The sequence below is a fragment of the Oenanthe melanoleuca genome, chromosome 4, assembly GCF_029582105.1.
Source record: "Oenanthe melanoleuca isolate GR-GAL-2019-014 chromosome 4, OMel1.0, whole genome shotgun sequence".
NCBI classification, from domain to species: domain Eukaryota; kingdom Metazoa; phylum Chordata; class Aves; order Passeriformes; family Muscicapidae; genus Oenanthe; species Oenanthe melanoleuca.
Window position 1 is genome coordinate 22620507 of NC_079337.1, and position 17533 is coordinate 22638039.

The 17533-nt window shown below is 40.8% G+C and overlaps 1 protein-coding gene across 4 annotated transcripts in view; it reads right to left on the reverse strand.

Annotated features, from left to right (window-relative positions):
• PPA2 (inorganic pyrophosphatase 2) overlaps nt 1-16882 on the reverse strand; it is a 34942-nt gene extending 18060 nt beyond the window's left edge. Inside the window, exons 1-5 of one of the 4 annotated variants that reach the window (XM_056489392.1) lie at nt 16623-16882; nt 14943-15007; nt 13234-13278; nt 4864-4917; nt 2304-2423 (exon numbers count right to left, since the gene is read on the reverse strand). In XM_056489392.1, the coding sequence (XP_056345367.1) occupies nt 2304-2423; nt 4864-4917; nt 13234-13278; nt 14943-15007; nt 16623-16752 (414 nt within the window). In that variant the 5' untranslated portion in view covers nt 16753-16882. The remainder of the gene's footprint in view (nt 1-2303; nt 2424-4863; nt 4918-13233; nt 13279-14942; nt 15008-16622) is intronic. The other 3 variants (XM_056489394.1, XM_056489393.1, XM_056489395.1) reach the window with 3 other exon arrangements.
• Nucleotides 16883-17533: the final 651 nt, after the last annotated feature.

Below are 17533 nucleotides of genomic sequence, written 5' to 3' on the forward strand. Positions count from 1 at the left end.
CTGAACTGCAATTATAACTCATCTTACCACTAAATTACAAAGATTAGCAAAAGCAACAATAAAAACCTCAGCTTTCTGAGAGCATGTTTGCTTAATGGGAAGAGAAAAAACAAACAGCCAGTGGACTAACACTGAGTAACTCAGGACAAGAGACATGAGGATTACTGAGGACGTATTTTTCATGTGTCAATGACTCAACAGATACACTTTACCCAATTGCAGTGATTAAGGCATCAGAGGACTCTGCATATGGATTTTTCTAGTCACTAGTGATAGTGGGATCAAGCTAGGACATCTTATAATTACATTTTTTGTTATATGATATTAACACAAGTTGTTTTCTAAAACATCTAAACTTTGAGCTAACCACACTCCTACACATAGATTTGTCAGCACCCAGTAAGCTTTTTAAAGATCTTATATTTAGGTAGGAAATATTTCTGAGCATTTTAAGACATGTACACTCCAAAGGACAGCTAAGAGTTTAAGACCAAAGAGGCAAGTTTAAACCTCTACTCTGAGCACTGCACAAGCAAGGAATCCTAGCCAAGTTATACTAACTTAATTACTACATAAGTACTTGTTTTCACTTTTACTGGTGAATAACTCATTCTACAGCTGAGAAGCTCTTCTGTTAAGAATTTTGAGTTCAACTAAGTATTGTTGAAAAGATTATAGAAAACTTTCTTTTCCAATGAGGTATATTACTAGTTTCTATTATCCGTGATCGTAACTCCACCACAACCTTGTTCTTGAGAACTTGACTGATACTGGAAGGCAAAATGGCGAAATGTATATGCTTAGGTGTTTAGGTAGCAGAATCATTACCAAAAAACTGCTGAAGTGAAATCAAGAGAGAATTTTAACTCAGTATTTATTTTCCAGTACTCTTCACAGAATCAACTAGATCGGATGGAGAAAACTTGGAGATCATCAAGTCCAAACTGTGATCTAACACCACCTCATTAACTAAACCATGGCACCAAGTGCCATGTCCATTTTTTTTAAACACCTCCAGGGACACTGACTCCACCACCTCCCTGCAGCCCATTCCAACACCCAACTAGTCTTCCTGCAAAATTTTTTTTTTCTAATGTCTAGCTTAAACTCCTCCTGGCACAGCTTAAGACTGTGTCCTCTCATCCTTCCAAAGTGCTTTTTTATTTAGGGCTGCATTACACCAGTACTTCTCTTCTGCTCTTCACCTCTAGGTTAGAAGACAGGAATAGTATTGTTCTCTGTACAGCACAGCAATTTCTGCTATGACAGAAAATAGTCTAATATAGTAAAAATAAAAAAATGACAATTATGTTCAGTCATCCCCAGCTCACCAGGTAGCAAAGGATACCAAACATTTCTGCCAAGGAAAGTATTCTAAGTCCAAAATAATGCACTTTTTTCAGGAAAATATTCACATTTTCAAATAATTCTGGCTTTATACTAAGGAACATATGAATTTCAAAACTTTAAATGGATTTGCTGGTTTCCAGCTAAATCTACTTGGAAACTTTGTCTACTGACACTGCTGACTGGACATGAACTTCTGTATTTGAGCACCTGCTAGTATCTCCTCTCCAGAGATCAAAGACGTAAGCAGATTTTTGGGACTCAACTTTTATTGCTTATACAGTTAAGCGCAAAGAAAATAAATTATGCTTTTCAAGCTCCATCATGCTCTTCTGTACTAAATGAAGTCTAATGTGTTATTCACAGAAATGAAAAAAGTTTAAGACTTTTTCATGCTCAAAATTTCAGCCATTAGTTGGGCTTTTTCAAGGCTCAAAGTTTTGAATGCGTCACGATCAGTAAAGTCTCACAGTTCAGAGAAAAGTTAAGGAAGGCAGTTGAGGTTTAATCTAAAAAAGAACAGCCCTTGTGTTCCTCTTTGTTAAAGATACTAAGAAATCCCAATTAAAATTTAAGCTGCAATACATAAAAATCCTAAATGAGTTTTTAAATAAATGCCTTGTTTAAGCAGAAAAGATCTACTTGACAATGTATTCTTGAATGACAGACCATGAGTTTAACTCTTTAGTCTGTGTTTCTGTACCGTAGTGACAGATTTGAGATTTTTTGATCAATTAATTCATTCCTGAAAACACAGCTCATGTTTACTTCCACACCCAAATTCTGATCAGAATTTATGAATACAATAAAGTTCAGCATAAAAAAAGCCTAATTTACAAATGTATCAAAGAGAATCACCCCTCTTGCAGCTGATTTGCATTCAGGCAGTATCCAAGATTTACAAGGCAATTTACACAGAAGACAGAAAACTTTCACCATTATAACAAAAATGTTACCTGTGGGAGGGCACCATAATTCCATATATAACCCTTGTGAGGAAAGATATTTGCCACATATCGAAGCTTGCCTTTCTTTATATCATGTTTAATGGGATTCAACGGCTCCTCAGTGGCAATCTAAGCAGATCGTGAAAAAGGGCGGGGAGAGGGAGAGAGAAGGAAAATGTTAAAATGGAAAGCAATTCATTCCATATCCAGCCAGTGAGAAAGACCCATCTGGCAGCACATGCTTGTGGTTTGAGGATTATTAAAAATGCGATAGCCTCACTCTGAATCTCAAGGGTCATATTCAAAAAGCAGCTTATTAAGGTATTAAATAATGCTGTAAAGTATGCAAGAAAAAAAAACGAATCTGGAAGAGAAAGTAATAAATTTCTAAGGAGACTGCAGTGGTCAAACATAAAAATTGAAAGTAACTTAAGTCAGAAGCTCTTGCACTTTACAGTATAAGTTCAACAGACATGCAAATGGTGGCACAACATCTTCCAACAAAAGGGTCTTTGACAGCCACAGAGGAAATGCTTCATGTCCTTGCCCTCTGCTCCTTGCTCTCCAATTGCAAACATCCCTTCTTTCCATCACCTCTCAGCACACAAATGCATTTTCACAAGCACAAGTTCCTCATAGTCACAAAATGCCAACTTAATGCAGATTTGGAACAAGTTAAGCTACCATTTGAAGAGGGCATTCTTATTCCTAAAAAAGCACTGACAGAAGAGCTGCACTACAACTTAACAGTAACATCCCCCCCAAAAGCCCATACACAAACTACACATATGTAGCCACTGCCTGAGTTACCCACCACAGCTAATTCACACTGTAACCACCTTTTGACACTCCACACCATAATCCAACCCATGCTAGCTTGGCTCTTGCTTACAAACATCATCCGAGTGGCAAAATATCAGTTATAGGCTCAAGTGATTACTCTCAAGTGGTGCATAGCTTCCCTGCAAAAGCACACAGCCCTCAGTAAATACTCATTTTATATCCCTGTTCTTTACCTGAAGCACTGCCACCAAAGCCATCCCAAAGGAATTCCACCTTTTTGAACCACACCAATCCGTTAACAGTATATACTCATTCCAAAAGTAAACTCTCCCGAAGAGCTAAGATGAAGGTTCAAACATTTCTGGCTTCACACTGGATTCCACCTGCTTCTGGTCATAACCTAACAGTGAGGTGCTCAAATATGCCACCTGGGACACAGACAGAAGTGGAGCTCAGCAATGCTTTTTGTTCATGGAAACTGGGACGAAGAGGAGCAACTGAAAACAGCAAGGGAAGAAGAAATATGAAGGCAATGAGCATTGGAGGAAATGTAACAGTGGGTAACAGTCACCCTAATGCAAGGCTTAATGTCCTGCAGTCTCCACTGCATGTGAGGAGAGATCAGCAGACAAGATCTGGTAATACTAGGTATTAGCAGCTTACCATGGTCTGTAGCAGTATTACCATGCTCTGGACAGAAGCACTGGTGGGACACAGTGGCAAGGCAAGATGACTGCCTTAATGATTGATGCAAAAAATTTTAAGGATATTAAAAGTTAAATATTAGGGAACTACATCTAGCCTCCTCCACCAAACCCAAGAAATCTAAAATAAATTATTTCTAAACCTAACAGAACAAACTTTTCTACCCTTGACATAATGTGCTGAAATAAGCAGAGGGAGAGCAACCTGAGCTTTAAGCAGAGTTCAAGTAGCATTGTCAAAGGGATCCTTTGCAAAAGAGGCTCAACTGCCACAATAAATCATGTGCTTAAAATAAAGGGAAAATATCTGAGGCAACTCTGCCTGAAGAGTAACAGCTGCAATGGCAAACAGTTCTATCATCAGGGAAAGGAGAAAAAATTCTAAAATAACAGGCTAAGGAGGTTCTTTGGCGTTATTTTCAATAATTAAAAGAGTTAACAGCTCAACTATAAGCTTCCTTAAAAGCATCTGGGAAGCATCCCTAAAATGAATACAAATGTTCAGGACATATCCTGGTGAGATCTGTTGTTTCACAAACACTACAGATGATTTTACTACTTGTAAAACATCTCCCTGCAGGAGTTCATACTTTCAATCAGTGAAGTCCCCAAATATTTTTTTTCTGGTCATAAGGAAATGCTCTTTTAGTTGCAACTCCATTTGTCGGGATCTGGCCCAGCACACTATATAGTGGAAATAATGCATTAAATCATCTGAGTGGAATGTTCCATAAGCAAGCAAGAGTTAGTCTAAATGCAGGAAAACATCCTAAAAGTCAATACTCCAGATATGCTGCACTCTGAAGTCAGAGGGTTGTCAAGAAATAGTGCCCACCTGCTTTTCCTGTTTCCAACAAGAAAATAATTAGAAGCTCAACACTTCTTATCATTGCAAGGAAAGCGTATGCACCACTTCAAACCAATTTTTTTAACCAATTTTAATGTGCAAAGAGCAATTCAAACTGTGATTGAACTCTGCCTACTTGAAGCCACTGCACTGTCATAACTTCCACAAATACCTAAATAATCAAGGTGTTTTTCTTTAATTACCTTTAATTAATTTTTTAAAATTCTTTAATTACCTCCATTTTTGCATTTGTCCAACGAGGCACTTCCACAATCATATTAAACAGGACCTAAACAAAAAAATTAGTGAAAACAAATTCCACTTGGCAATTAGAATTGTATAGTAACACAAATTCTTTCCTGTGCATTCAGCAGCAACATACTTCACATTTCTCTGTTACAGCCACTTTTATTTGTACAATTCCTTTAGTTCAACTCCCTGGTTCATCCTTTCCCCACCTCACCCCTTTAAGAACATGGACAACAAAAAGCAATGGAAATATACCTGATGTTTTTTTTCCCATGTCAATATCACCCTTCAAAAAATGTTTAGAATGTCCAGGAATGGCTTGCCACAAGGCAGTGGTTCAGTCTACGAGTAAAACAGGATTCAGTATTTCTATAAGACAGTTAGCTTCCCCTCAGCAGTGAAAAGGACAATGTTTTGGGCTTTTTCCCTCAAGGATTTATTCTTTTAGGCCCTCCTCTTTTGCCTTACTATTTTTTAAAAACTCATGCAAATGATTCTCAGTCAAATCTGGCTCAAGTAAGCCAATACTAATCCAAAAGTGATGGCAGAGGAAGGACATGGACACAGACACTTCACATTTGTGTTAGCCTTCTTCCTAACAGAAAAAAGTGGAAGTTTTTAAGAAGGCAGTATGGGAGGAAAAAACCCAATAAACACGTAAACTTTCATGTTTTTAGAAGAAAAACAAGCAGTCTACACCTTCTTACTGAGAAGGTTAAAGATAAGATTTCATAAGATTTCTTCTTATGAAACTTAGTTAAGCACTACCAAGGAGTAAAGTATTATTGAATGGGGTAACTAGAACAAACCATCAAGCAAAGTCTTGTTTTAGACAACTACAATAACCTCAAATTATCACATTGCCTGGAACATCTCTTCACAGCCAAGGAAAACTCACACTGGTATTAGCAATCACAACAGGTCAGGAAAGACACAACATGTTTTTGCAGATATTTGTAAGAAAATAATAGAAAGTTGAACCAAATGAAGACTTGCACTGACTCTTGACACCACAATTAAGGCTCCAATGAACCCTTAAGTATTTGTATTTCTTCTCCTTGAACCCTGCAGCTGCAACAAACAAATAGCATTACCAGGGTCAATGTCACAGTCTGATTAAAGTAATTCCCATGGTTCTATGACCATCTCCTCCCAAACAAATCTGGAATACAGAAAGCAAGAAAGAAAAGGAAAATCCCAACTGTCATTCAGCATTTCTACTATGAGATCTGTGCACAATATTGACAGCCAATTCCCAATAAATTTAAACTATATTTGCCATCCATAAGTACTGTGCACATACTCCAGTCAGTGGCATGTCAGATGGAATCACTTCTCTCAATCAGGTCATGTCCAAATAAGAAAAGATTTAAAATAGAAAAAAAAGAAGAAAAAAAGGAGAAAGGTTTCAGGTAAGTCTCAGTTTCATAAAATATACCTTTATGTATATAAGAACAGTTGAAACATAAGTAAAGAGGGCTCAAAAATGTCAACACTGAGCAAGCAGATAGAACAAAGCAACACAACATGCATGAGCAGGTAAGAGAAGGGTTGGAAGAGAGCCAAGTAAAGTCCGCATATCCATCTGGGAAACACTTGTAAAAGAGAAATGCACAGTATGAAAGCCAGTGCTGACAAGAAACTCTTAGGGAACTGCCAAGCAGGTCAAATAATTGCTCTGACTGGTAGCTACAGGCAGAAAACTTACTAACTACTGGAATTATACAGGAGGTCTTCCACTTCACCACAATCCTTTATTTTTGTTGTTTAGATGCTGCCATATGCTTTCCTGACCATTTAGAATACAAAGGGTTCAGCAGCCTCTATGCTTGGTTTTGAGCTTTTAATTAGTCAACAGTCAGTCCAGGCCTTCACCAAATCAACTGTCAGGGCTGGACTACACTGGACTGAAATAAATGCAATGCTGCTATCAAAAAACATAATAAAACCACTTGGATTCAACTCAGCTTGAAGAACAAGCCCTCATAATTTGTGGTATCAGTCAAATGTGAATTGTCAAGAGTCTTGAATATGACAACCTGACAGATTAATTTGTATGAAAAAGAAAAAAAAAAGAATCCCCAAAAGTACTGTCTCTAATGCTAAGCTGCAACAAGCATTTACAAAAGATTAATGACTTCATTCATTGTTTACATTTAAAAATAAAAAGTTTTATTTATAGGGCAATCAAATTTTCATAGTGGTAAGACTAGATTCACTCATGTAGAAAGCAGAGCACATACTAGATATTTTGACAGATTGAAAGAGAACTAGGCTACCTAGTTTTTGAGGATTTTTTTCCTCCTCTTTCTTATCTTGTTTTCTTCCTTGACTAAGTATCACACAGGAATGTTTCCATCACTCTTTTTTTTCCCAGACCAAGCATCTAATCTTTATAACCACTTGAAAGTTGTCCCCTATCCCTTGTTGAAAACTGTCCCTGCCTCAGTTGAAAACAGAAATGTAATTGTCAGACACCACCTGTCTTCACAGATTACCATCTGCATGTGTCAGTCAGTGGTTAGTTTTGGCTGGTGAATGCATCTGGTAATTGATTTTTTTATCTTAAATCAGTAAAATAAAAAATTCCACCTCACCAACCCACTAAGTAAGCATTTCTACCCTCTCAAGCAATGGCAAGACTGTTTCAACAGCCCATTTGACACACCTTCAAATCAAAGAAAAAAAGATGTCTCTTTAAACAAAAACTATTGCTTGCAAAGTTTACCATTTAACTGCCTTAGTACAACAGCAGTCAACTGGCCTGCCTGTGAGATCACTGCCATCCAAATTTAACCCAGCCCTGCAAGTGCCTCATGTAGAAGGGACTCCATAAGAGCTGACTGTGCAACAGGCCGGAAGCAGGAGTTCCTCCAGGCAGCCTCATGTAAACTCTGCTGGCTGACAGCTTCCTCAGGACAGTATTGCTGGAGCATGGAAGAAAAGAAGAGGGAACTGTCCTAGATCCAGAAAAAGGGACAGAATCCATCTGCTAGGGAAAGGGAGCTGAAGAGCCCAGAAGAACACTCAACCCAGGGTATTGCATAGCTTGTTTGACTTTAGGTCAGTGTGAACACAAGACAGATATTTGTACTCAAACTCTATTGTACCTTGAAGAGGTGATGGGGGCAGGGGAGGTGTGGAATCTACTTGCTCAACACAGAGAAGTCCAAAGAACATTTCCTAATTCCTACAACTGCATAAGAAAATCAGCAGAAAATTACACCAGTAGGAACAACCAGTATGTCTACATTATACCCTTCATTTCCTAAGAACTACACCCTAAGAAGATTACATGGGAACTCATGTACGTTGTAACTGTTTGCTTTATTGGGGTGTTGTCTTTAACACTTCTTGGCACCTTACTGCATTCCATTTCAGCTGAACATCATTTTTAATGTATCTTGATACAGTTTTTACTGAGACAAGCAAAAATTTCTTTCACACACAAAACAGAAACAGTTTTTGGTTTTTGAAATTAAAAAAAAAACAAAAACCACAGAAAGATAAAAAGATATACAAAAAACTTCAGCACACTTGTACAGCAAGTACTGAGAAAAGCAAGGAAAATATAGACTGTTATACCCAGGTAAACGGTTAGTCATCATTCTCTCCTCTAAGACTGATGGCCAAAAAAAACCAACTAGTTCTGACTGTACAGATTCTTACAGAAAATAATTCATTTTGATCTGGGGTTGTTTTTAGAAACCTGAGTATCAGAGGGGGAAAAAAAAAATCCATGACCTTTCTGTTGCCTGCCTTTCTGGACTGTCCTATATCCCTCTCAAAACCAATTCTTCCTTACCTAACCTTCCCTTTCTTGTTCAACTAGTTTCCTTCCCAGTCATTCCAAAGTTCCTTATTTCATACACTTGAGGGAAAGGGTTTGAATAGGTATGATTTTAATCAAGGGTTGCAACCTTAATGCTCAGCTTTGAAGGTTCAGATAATTTGGAGTAGAAGTGGAGTAACCTCTATAGATTGCAATCTGCCATCAGGATGCATGATAAGAGATATGCTAAAGCTTAAAGTTACTTTGGTAGTTTTTATAGTAGAATGCTTAAAAAAATCTAAAAGCAACAGAGGCAGCATTTGGGAACTGCTGACTCTGCCATAGAGAAGTTCTGAGTCCAGAAGAAAGAGGGAAGGAAAAAGCAGCTACCATTTCCTTTTTTTCCTGTCTGCTCATTTGCAATCTGGCAGGATTCTCATCAGCCATCAACTGAACATGGCAGCATGCACCTGAGACTAACAAGAACAAAAATCATAAGCTGCGGTCCAGCAGTAGTGTGAACAAAGGGTGACATTTAAAAGGAAGAAAGAAAGTAAAAGAAAAAAAGGGGGAGGGGGGAAAGGAGAAGCTAAATATGGACTGTCATGAAATATATCCAGAAATAAATGGTATGGGACTTCCTCATAAAATGAGTGGCCATGTTATAAACATTCTCAATGTAACACTTGCTTAAGGTATTTGCCAATTGAAACAACAAACCAGATGCCAGCAAAATCTGGACACCAAAAATAAAGTGGAACTTTTCCAATATAAATTAACATGCCACACAGCAAAAGAGGAATGCAATGTCCAGCATAAGCACAGAGTGTCTGCAGTCTCTTCACAGTGTACTTCCCTCCTGTTATACTGGAAAGGGAATAATGAACACCATGTAGGGGCAGGTAGGTTTTACACACTGGTGTCAAGCATGTTCTCTGATAAATCAGTTACAGGACACATTCACATCCAAAACTACGCAGTGTACAACCCTGACATGGATAAATATGAAACGCTGGTTTTCTCAAGTTTAAGGAACCATTTATTTGAAGTGAAGTGGGATCAAATAATGTAACTTTCAAATTATGTAACTTTCTCAGTAAAACAACAATATTCTGGGTAGACTTGAACTGGACTGATGATGAGTGAAGATTACTCCTAGTCTCAGCATTTGTTCATCTGCAGGAATACAAAGCAAGGCTGCGTCTAATGGACACATCCTTAGCAAAAGTCTGGGCAAGTTCAAGCACCAGGGCGAAAGATTCACTGATAGCCTAAAATTTGGAACACAAATCCCTGACCACATAATAGACATGATGTAGCCCAGGTTACATATATGAAAAACTGTCTAGCATCACCAAGGATAGTTACAGAGACTGTAGTTAAGGCAGAATACAAAGCCAGCACAAAGTGCACACCTGTTCTGCACAGAAAATGACAACAGCCTCTCCTTTCTTATGAAGCATACCAACTTATCAAATGACATCTCTGACACCAGTTCTGAACACTGCTGGAAGCTCAAGGTCCTCCATCAGATCAACTATGCAGACTCCATGACCATTCTGATGACCCCTTAAATCTCACCTGACTAGTTAATTTATCAGAACTTTCTGGCTCACAGAAGCATCTCACTGAAGTCCCCAAGGGCATCCCAGCACTGTGCAATCCACAGGATGCAACCAATTAACAGCTGTCTTGTTCTTCTTCCTTTCTTTTTTTTTTTTTTTTTCAAATGCTCTTATGAATCTTTCTGGAAGTTAGAGGACTATAACCTCTACGTGCTTGGACAAACTCCTTCCCAGGGCCAACATATGAAAGAAACACTGTATTTCAAGAACACCTGGGTCCTCTGAATGACACCACATGTGAATACCTCTCCAAAGATACACAATGACAAGTAGATTACAAACCCTTTCACTACCGCAGGGAACAACACATCACATTTGCCTTGAAAAGAAAATGATGACCTCTTCAAACTTTCTTCCTGCCAGACAAGGAAGACCATAGTCAACAGTCAGGCTCTGACAGTTTTGACTGTAACCCTAGTGAAAACATCCGCTTTTCCAGAGCTGTGAAACTTCTGAAACCTGTCACAGAGATTTACTTGGGCAGGAGTGGATTCCAAGTGCTCGCAATGCTTAAAGCAATGCAGGCGTTCTGACTGCAAGCTGCTGATAATTTTAAGAATGGAGGTGAATATTACTTCTTTCAGCACAGTTTCTACCTCAAGGCAACTTCTTTCTTGTCCTCAAAAACCAGCAGCAAAAGCAAAAAGGTCACTTGTCAGCAGTGTCTGCAAAGCTAAATTTATCTGAGATTTGGGAAGGTCTAAAACATTACAAGAAATGGTTGAACTAGTGAAAACAGTTAATACAGAAACACGACAGTGTTTCCCTTAGAAACTACAAACTGAGACTGCAAAAGAGCTGACACAGACTTGTAGGATGTGCGTTCTCTACAAACATTAAAAGCTGAAACTCCTCTACTTTCAGACCTTCTTTTCCGGCATCGGGAACACCAAGGACAATTTAAAGTAGATTAGACTGACTAAAGAGACTCTTGCAAAATTATCTTCATTTTCCATAGCTAGACTGTGATCTGATAAACACCAGCTCAGTATACTTTAACTAGCTTAATTTAATTTAACTCTTAAGAGGGCTTGCTCTTGTCCAGAGTAACAAATAACTGCCACCTTAAAAGCATAAGTTTCAAATACGCATTTCCAGGGCAAGAAGAACTATCACTTTTGAATTTCAGTCAAATTCAGTGCCAGGATCAACTGAGTAACAGTAGCCATAGCAGCCTTTGCAATCCTAGACAAGAACAAGGAGCCCAGGCTTCAAAGCTCTTCTGAAATCAGTACATGACATTAAATTCCTCATTTTCCTTTTACTCCCTGATTAAGCTATGTTTTCCCCACGTACAAAGATGTGTCTCATCAGGCAAGGTGAGGAGAGCTGCTGAAGAGCCCAGTGTAAGAAGAAACTGCTTTCCTGAATACAAAGATCTCCCTGTTTTCTCTCTCCTCCCCAAATCCCGAAGATCATGATGAAATAGGTGTTCTCATGTTTCACCATCTAAGTAAAGATCAAGCATGTTAAGGAAGCCTACAGCCTGCACATCTGTTTACCTAACTGTATCAAAAGCCTGCTAGGATTGAAAAGAACATTCACCTTTGCTCATTTTCTGTGTTTCTATTAAACCACAGTCCAGAGCTGTCTCACTGCAGACATGATGTGAAGCAGCTCTGGAGGCTACACTGGCCAAGAAAGCAAGAGCTGCTCAGCCTCACTGGCATTTTGCCCCCCTTTCCATAGGCTACTAGAAACATGGTTTTCAACAAACTACCATGCTTCTCACAGTACAGACAAATGCAGTTTTGAAAAGTTTCAGATGCTGCATGAAATGTCTTTGCACCAGTCATTATTTATAAGCAGCTAAGACTCAGAATACTTGACTTGCCAGCAGGAGCTGTAAATAAGAATTGATGTTGCAAGACTATGATTTTTGATAGAAGTCTACTGGCACATACTCTTTCTCCTGAATAATTCCTCTTTCAGGCATGATTCTACATCTACTAAACAGTACCTAAGTGGGCATCAAGCTACAGGAAATCTAAAAAGCATTACTTTGGCATTGTAGCTTTAATTAATCAGAGAGCAAAGAGAGAAGAAACACAGTTCAGGATTGTGTGGGGACTGTTGTACAGCACAAGAAGCAGTGCACCACACACTGGCTGCAAAACTATGAGAACCCAGGCAGTTAGGACAGTTTTTTCACATTGGATGGATAGCTACAGTTTTGCAATACAACTGGCCAAACAGATAGGAGAAGATAAGGACTGGAACACACATCCGCCCACCCACATATCATGGCCTTAAAGCATAGTTTGGCTCATTTTTTTTCTATCACATTCTTTTAGTAAGTTTTTGATGAGCCTATGCCAGGCAAAACACAGCAAAAAATGTTATATTTTGGAAAACACATTTGCATAAACAAATCTTGTTTCACAGAAAAAGCCTGAGCAGATCTTCCATGTTTTCTAGGCTTCTATTAGCTTTAACTTCAGTGCTGGATAATGCTGAAACATTAGCAGATATTCTCCCTTTGGGTTATCCTCCCTTTGGGCTTCCCAGCTGAGTATAGAAAACAACATAACCTCTAAAATGCAGATACTCTGTATCATTTCTACCCTAACAAAGATTTTTGAAGTTCTGTATACAAACCAAAGATTATCCACAGAGAATAATGCATATTTCATTAAGGGAGGTTTTACTGCAAATATTTCTGAATGCAGTAGCAAAAAAGATAATATATCTACACTGCAAAAGTCGTAACAAACCTTTGAAAGACTGGCATAAGTGTTTGCCTTTGAGAACATCTTGATGAATAAAGGAATTCTGACATTTCTGGTCCATTCAAAGAGAAGAATATTAAATCCCTTTAAGTCTCCTCCTAAAAGACTTGCATTTGAAGATATGTCAACTATATTCAGTGACAGCAAGTTCACTCTGCAGAAAAGTGATGTTGGGAAGGAAATAGAGGAAATAGTTGAAAAAAAAAAAAAGAAAAAAAACTTAGCAGTACCTCAGATCCAGTAGTCTTTGACCTCTTTGCAGGAATTTCTTTATCCTATAGGGAAAGAGCGAAGTAAAGAAGTATATAAAGAACACTAGAGAGCAAGACTGTATTTACATAAATACAGGCAACAGTACTTCAAAATGCAATTGAAACATCCCTTTGTGAGCACAAAGGACTAAACTACAACTTTTAAAAGTAAGTACTCAGTTCTGTTTCATTGTGAAATTCTAACTTTCGAGACATTAACAAAGGAAGATAAAATAATGTACAAGGACACATTTACTTTCACCCAGCTACCAAGAAATTTAAGCAGCAATTTAGCTCTGTACTCAACTGATTAAAAACAGTCATCCTTCTGTACAGCTGAACATGACAAAAACCAATCCAAAATAAACAAAACCAGCAAGAAAATAAGGCTAGATTGATCCATCATAAAGTCCATAAATCCTAGACAACGGGATGGAAAGACTCTAACATACAACTCCTTAAATCATCCTCTTGCAAACAAGGCAAATTAACAGAGACCTTAACCATGACTTCCCTTCTTGCTCACCCTTCAGGCCCTATATTGGATGGAATGCTATTTCACACCAAAATGAACCACACTGATTAGACACTGCTGTACTCTAATTTAACCTACTGACAAAACCACAGGCTATAAGCTACTCCCACAAACTTTTAACTCTAGATGCAGGGGCAGCAAGGCCTCCAGGGAACATGTGATGAACACTGCTTTTCCAGCAATAGCATGGATTGAACATGGCATCTTAGTAACAACACTCTGAATGACCTGCCTCTCCCACTGACGAGAACTTGACTCTGCTGATCAAAACGGTTTCATTCAGATTTTTAATTTCTCGGACTTTATAATTCAAGAGATTGGTTCATCAGTTCAGGAGTCTCCATCTGAGCATGTTCAAACTACTGACCTTTCGCACCACTCGTATCACCCACAGAGACTCAGCAACAAAACAAGAAAACGACTAAAACTCCCCCAGCCTGTTTGTGTCACAAGCACCCTGTGATAAGCAAACCTCAGCCTAAACCAAAGACTGGCAGTTCTCCCATCAGTGACAGACTAAACAGCCGTTTCATTATTGCTGTAATGAAACCCTAGGGAGGGTGGCTAACAAGACGTGACAGTGCTCAGCTGCACCTCGGGCACTGCGAATCTCCAAAGGTGTGATTACCACTTCTCTCCTGGGCATTGCTGCTGGCTTCCCATTCTAATGCTCCTTTTGGGAATTAAAGACATACACCATAAGTTATGCAAGAGTGTGCTGTACATCCATGACAAAGAAATGTACACTTTTAATGGCAAGAGTAGAAAATCGCTAATTCAAAAACAGTAACAGTAGAAAAATAATTCAAGCACATATAAGCACAAACCTAAACATAGAGAATTATCACAACATACAGTGAGGGCTCTCCTGCCCTCAGTCACTTAGAGACTTAAAGAGACACCTAGGCTTGTATAAACAGCAATCATTATGTTTCACTGCAAGTTACTAAACTCAGCAGAGAAAATTTGGTGTAGTCATTGTGCCTGTATTACATAATGTATCAGTCTGGGCTAGAGTGGTCCCTTCTGGCATCATTTCTCTGTTGGTTACAAAAAAAAAAAAAGCTTTTAAAACCCATACTTTTATTTAAAGAACACCAACAAAACTATTAGCATTTTGAAATTAATCACATTTCAAGGCATAAAGACATACCTCCTTAGGTCCAGCAAACAGGGGAATGTCATGGAATGGGGAAATATATTTACCATCTGCATTCTCTGAAAGACAAAACAAAGCAGCATGGCAAACCTAAAGCTACAGCATAAGATGTTGGTGTTGCTAAGCATCACACAATACAAAAATGTATATATGCTATGACTGTGCATCAGTTAAACTTTTTCTGAAGTTTAATTTCAAGTACATACCTACACGAAGGACAAGGAATTTGATTGTTTTGACAAGGATTCATTAGAATCAAAGTTATTGCTTTAGCATTCAACACTGTGCTTCTCTTCTACCTGATAATACAAGCTATACAAGGATGAGAAGATTCTTTCATTCTTTTCTACTCCCTGGCCATACACAACCATTAACAAATTTCAAAAAGCCAAAACCAAAGAAACCATATTTCCATCAGCAGTAAGTGAATTCATCTGGGTTTCTAGCAATGTTGCCCCCATGACTGCACTGTATTTCTAATAAACCGAATTTCATGATCCCCCCAATGTAACAGGCCAAAGTCTGATCAAGAGTAAGTGAGGGATGGGATAATTGCTCTATGCCCTTGATATGAAACACCACACCTTGAAACCAGCAGAAATTGATGTTAACTTAATGGGGCCCAATGTGCACCTCGGCCTTGCTCCCACTCTAGAAAGAAACTAATTTCACTGGAGTGTATGCTTAAGTTTTTCAAGTCCAAGTATCACATCAAAATAGTGAAAACACTAATTCAAACCTCAAGGAAGTTCTCCTCTGCTAGCACCCATATTCACAGAAAAGAAAAAAGCAGACAAGGCACCTCACTCAGCTTTGGACTTTTGACAACCTCAGCAAAGAGTAGTCAATGGAGTTGATTTGCAATTCCTGGAAACTTCCCAAGAACAAGACGCCCCTCCCAAATAAAACTAAGTTTAGAGGTAGGCTGTTTATTCCCACCAAATAAAGTGACTTTCTCTACACGATCTCCTGCGCTGGCAGCCCCATGAATGAGCACAAGGAGCTCTGGCAGTGCTGCCAAGCGGGCACACGCCGCCTCCGCTTCTCCCACACCAGCAGACGTCAGAGTCGACTCTAAGTCAATGGACCAGAAACGTACAAACCCGCTGCGATAGGACAGGCACACAAACAAGACAACACTGTTACGAAAATGCGCAATCCTGAACACGGCGCACCCTCAGCTGTCGCTGGGTCTTGAGACACCTCCTGGAGCACTGCCCGTGCCCCCGCACTGCCACTCGCTGTCCCCGCTCGGGGCTGGACCCCACGGTTTGGATGTCAGCCTCCCGCCTCGGTGACGTGTCTGGCGGGAGGGAGGGCTGCCCTGGCCACAGGGCACTGTGCTGCCACACCACAGAGCCTCTGTCTCTCTGTCCCCGGGCTGCCACAGGCCCCCGCTGCCATTGCACCGCACCGCTTCACCCCCGGCGCCCTCCGGGGCTGAGCAGGCCCAGCATGCTCTCCAAAAAGCCGGGGTGTCTACAGGATCCGCCCTCATTCTCTACAAAAACACTGCTCTCCCCCTGCAGCGGCGGGAAGGCTCGGGGGGAACACCTCAGCCAGGCCGAGGAGCCTCCGCGGAAGCGGGGAGCCGCCGCCGCCACCTCTCCCCCTCCGTGCGCCCCGCGGGACGGGGCAGGAAGGGGTTTATGGAGCCCGGGGACTGCTACTTACTAAAGTAGAGGCGGTAATCGGGCGAGTTGGGCCGGCCCCGCTGTTCCGTGCTGTAGCGGGACATGGCGCCCAGGCGCCCCCACCCCCGCGCCGCCAGCAGCAGCCGCCACAGCCCCGGCGGCGCCCGCATGATGGCGGCGGCCGCGCGCCGCCTCCCTCCCCTTCCTGCGGCCGCCGCGCCGCGCCGGGCCTGCCCCGCCTGCTGCGGAGAGACGGGAGAGAGGGGAGAGACGGACAGCTCCGCCGGGCTGGCGTTCGTAGGAACGAAAGCCAGCCGCTCCTCGCGGTGACCCCAGCGGGAGCCGCAGGCTCGGCAGCCCAGGTGTAGCCAGGCTGAGGTGCTCGCAGCCACCAGCGCTGGGGATGCCAAGGGGATGGAGCCAGGCTCTTGTCGCTGGTGCCAAGCACTAGGACTTGAGGGAATGGGCAGAAACTGACTCACAGGAACTTCCACCTGAACATGAGGAAGAACTTCGTTACTGTGCAGGTGGCCGGGCGCTGGAACACATTGCCCAGAGAGGCTGTGGAGTCTGTGAAAGGAGATGCTCAGGAGCCCTCTGGACACATCCTGCGCCATGTGCTCTAGGCTGACCCTGCTTGAGCCGGGAGGTTGGACCAGATGAGCTGCTGCGTGCCCTTCCAACCTGACCGATTCTGTGGTTCTGTGAAAAGTGTGGATGCAAAATTAGGGGGGATGGTTCCAAGGGTTGCTATCCTTACCTGAGGCCCACGGCAGAATGAAGATCCTACCCTCCTGCTCCCTCGGCAGGGAAATATTAGTTTATTGGCACACACTTTTATGTCACCCAAGCCACTCTGTGTCTGCACTGCTTATAGCTGGGCTATTTGCATGGGTTCCCAATCAGAGATAAATTTTTATATTGTACCCTGCTGATACTTCAGTTAGATTC